Raw genomic sequence first — 3,424 nt, 5'->3', positions numbered from 1 at the left:
GAGGCAGGAGAATGGCATAAACCCGGGAGGCGGAGCTTGCAGTGAGCTGAGATCCGGCCACTGCACTCCAGCCTAGGCGATAGAGCGAGACTCCATCTCAAAAACAAAAAAAAAAGAAAAAGAAAAGTTAAGTTGGCCGGGCGCGGTGGCTCAAGCCTGTAATCCCAACACTTCGGGAGGCCGAGGCAAGCGGATCACGAGGTCAGGAGATCAAGACCATCCTGGCTAACATGGTGAAACCCTGTCTCTATTGAAAGTACAAAAAATGAGCCGGGCCTGTAGTCCCACCTACTTGGGAGGCTGAGGCAGGAGAATGGCGTGAACCCAGGAGGCGGAGCTTGCAGTGAGCCAAGATTGCGCCACTGCACTCCAGCCCAGGCAACAGAGTGAGACTCTGTCTCAAAAAAAAAAAAAGTTACGTTAATTCAGTGAGCACTTCCTACACGCTAGGTGCTGAGCCATGGCTCATAGCCCAGCTTTCCCTCAGGACAGGAAAATAAGATCTCCATTTTCCAGACAGGAAAACTGAGGCACAGAGAGGCATTTTCCCAGGGTGGCACAGCTTGGAAGGGGTAAAGATGGGATTTCAATCCAGACTACTGGGGGAGGGGGAGAGGGCAGAACGAGGCTTGCTGTTTTTTGCTTTAAATTTTGAATTTAGTATTTTTTAAAGAGACGGGGCCCTGCTACGTTGCCCAGGCTATTCTTGAACTTATGGCCTGAAGTAATCCTTTCACTCCAGCCCCTCAAAGTGCTGGGATTACAGGCATGAGCCACCATGTCTGGCTGGGAACAGAGGATTTTGAATAAGATTTTTGGTTTAGGTCGGGTGCAGTGGCTCACATCTGTAATCTCAGCACTTTGAGGGGCTCTTGAGGTCAGGGGTTTGAAACCAGCCTGGCCAACACCATGAAACCCTGTCTCTACTAAAAATACAAAATAGCCAGGCGTGGTGACGGGCACCTGTAATCCCAGCCACTTGGGAGGTTAAGGCAGGAGAATCGCTTGAACCCAAGAGGCAGAGGTTGCAGTGAGCCAAGATCCTACCACTGCACTCCAGCCTGGGTGACAAAAGCGAGATTCTGTCTCAAAAAAAAAAAAAAAAAGGAATTTTGGTTTAATAACAATAATTTTTAAAGTAATTGAGATATCCAGGCGTGGTGGTTCATGCCTGTAATTCCAGCACTTCAGGAGGCCGAGACAGGCGGATCACCTGAGGTCAGGAGTTTGACACACTAGCCTGGTCAACGTGGTGAAACCCTGTCTCTACCAAAAATACAAAAACTCGCCAGCCACGGTGGTCCACGCCTGTAGTCCCAGCTATCTGGAGGGCTGAGGCCGAATCACTTGAACCTGGGAGGCGGAGGTTGCAGTGAGCTGAGACTGTGCCACAGCACTCTAGCATGGGTGACAGAGTAAGACTCCGCCTCAAAATAATAATAATAATAATGAGGATAGCTACAGAGAAAGCTTAGTGGCCACATAGTAAACAGGTGGTAGTGACCTGGGTTCCCCACCCTCTACATGGATCTCAAATTGAGAGCCCCCAAACCTGAACTTGGATTTTTATCTGGACCTTCGGGGTACTCGCAGAGGACACTTCCTAGCTGAACTGCCTTTCCATTTTTCAAATTCTAGAGTCTTGCATGAGACAACCTTTGTGATACAACCAGTCCCGGGTCAAGAACACAGGCCTGGCCTGCATTCAAATGCAGACTTCTCTGCTCCCTAGTTGTGTGACCTTGGGCAAGACATAGTCCTCTGTGTGCCTCAGTTGCTAGAATTCAGGGACACTAGAGATCCCCTCCCTTTCAAGGGTGGTTGTGACCTCGCTTGGGGAATGGTTGAGAGCTTAGGTCCACATAAGCGCTCAAACTGCAGAGCCTGTGAAACCAAGGTGTCCACGATTCTCCAAGCCCTGCAGTGGTTTGTTCCAGCAATTCTATCACAGCCCCTCGCTCCCTCGCTCGCTTGCCAGGCCACTCTCCATGCTCCAACTCTAAAGCCGATTCAATCAGTCACAAGCCCCTCCTCTTTCCCACCACCAGACCCTCCCTGGCCCATCCCTAAATAATTCCACTTCTCAAAAGTCTCAGGAGGGCAAGGGGCGGGGGCTGGAAATTAGGTTTGGATTAAGCCCTGCAGCCAACACTAACCAAAAGCTCACCGAGGGTCAAGTGCCATGTGAAGGATTTTAATTCCCTCCCAAGAGGAGGAACCCTGGTGTCCAGCACCCGGGAGCTCGCTCAAACCAGGGGATTCCCACCACGCAGTGCTGGGAGATTCCATCACCAAGGGAAGCCAGAAGCCCCTTCCCTGGCTCGGAACAGTTAGCTGTACTAGCACCTCAATCAGAATTGACAGACAGGAGGAGGTGGCAACCTCCCCATTCCAGCTGGCCTCCACTCACCCTCCCCCGGGGCCACTGCCCTCCCCAGAGGTCCCCCCCTACTGCCACCCTGGTCCAGCCACCTGGCCAGTTATTTCTGGCCAAGGGGAAGGAGAAGTGAAACCAGGTTGGGGTGTGTGTGTGTGGGGGGCAAAATCCCGGGCTAGTCTTCTGGGGCTGGCCACACCCTGTAGGCGGCCCCCTCCTTCCCTGCCCAACCCCCCTTGCCCCCCCTTCCCACCACCACCACTAGTCCCTGCCCCAGGACGGGCAGGCCCTGGCCACGCCTAGGCTGCACCCGATGGGAAGCGAGAAAGGGGAAGTAGTGCTCAGTGCCCTGCCGTCCAGCCCAGTCCCTCTCCAGCAGGAAGCCCAGCCCTTGAACTTGAGAGGGGGACTGCACCCGGCTTTACTCACCTGAGCCCTGGCCGCCGCTGGGGCCTCTGAAGAGCTGACAGCCCAGCTTCTTGTGGTCCATGAAGGCAGTGATGGCCTCCAACGGGAAGGTCTGCAGGCAGCGGCCGCAGGTCAACAGATCTGGGTGTTTGTCGGTCCAGGGCTGGCGGTCTGCAGGGAGGAAGCGGGTGGTGAGCGTGGGGTGGGGCCAGGATGGGGGCTGAGGGTGCCGAAGGAGAGGGGAAACCGAAGGTCAGAAGGGAGCCTGGGGGGCAGGACGGGGCGAAAGAGATAAGGCAGGGCGAGGGGCCCATGCCCAAAGGGAGGGGTCCCACCCGAGGGTCAAAGGTAAGGGAGGCTGGGCCCAGGGCCCGGGGCGCTCACCAGGAAGGTTCGGGGTCAGCGTTGTCCACAGAGTCCACGGGTTCCGCGCACCGAGTGCGAGAAGGGCGGCCCCGGCAGGCATGGGGCCAGAGGAGTGGTGGGGTTCGCCGCCGAACCGCCCCGCCGAGGACACCTCCTTCGGGGAGAAGGACCCCAGTCTTGGGGCCTGTTGGGGCCGCGCGTCTGGCTCGGGCTTGAGTTCGATGACGAGGTCCTGCATTTCCATCTCGTCGTCTGGGTTGGCTGCGGGCGCGG

At 55.9% G+C, this 3,424-nt stretch overlaps 1 protein-coding gene across 1 annotated transcript in view; it reads right to left on the bottom strand.

Annotated features, from left to right (window-relative positions):
* ZNF296 (zinc finger protein 296) overlaps window positions 1-3,424 on the bottom strand; it is a 5,512-nt gene extending 2,088 nt beyond the window's left edge. Inside the window, exons 1-2 of the mRNA XM_011963020.1 lie at window positions 3,170-3,424; window positions 2,807-2,956 (exon numbers count right to left, since the gene is read on the bottom strand). Coding sequence (XP_011818410.1) covers window positions 2,807-2,956; window positions 3,170-3,395 — 376 coding nt within the window. The 5' untranslated portion in view covers window positions 3,396-3,424. The remainder of the gene's footprint in view (window positions 1-2,806; window positions 2,957-3,169) is intronic.

The sequence above is a fragment of the Colobus angolensis genome, unplaced genomic scaffold (genome assembly GCF_000951035.1).
Source record: "Colobus angolensis palliatus isolate OR3802 unplaced genomic scaffold, Cang.pa_1.0 Scaffold60, whole genome shotgun sequence".
Taxonomy (NCBI): domain Eukaryota; kingdom Metazoa; phylum Chordata; class Mammalia; order Primates; family Cercopithecidae; genus Colobus; species Colobus angolensis.
Note: the sequence above shows the minus strand (reverse complement) of the source record. Positions and strands in the feature narration are given on the sequence as shown.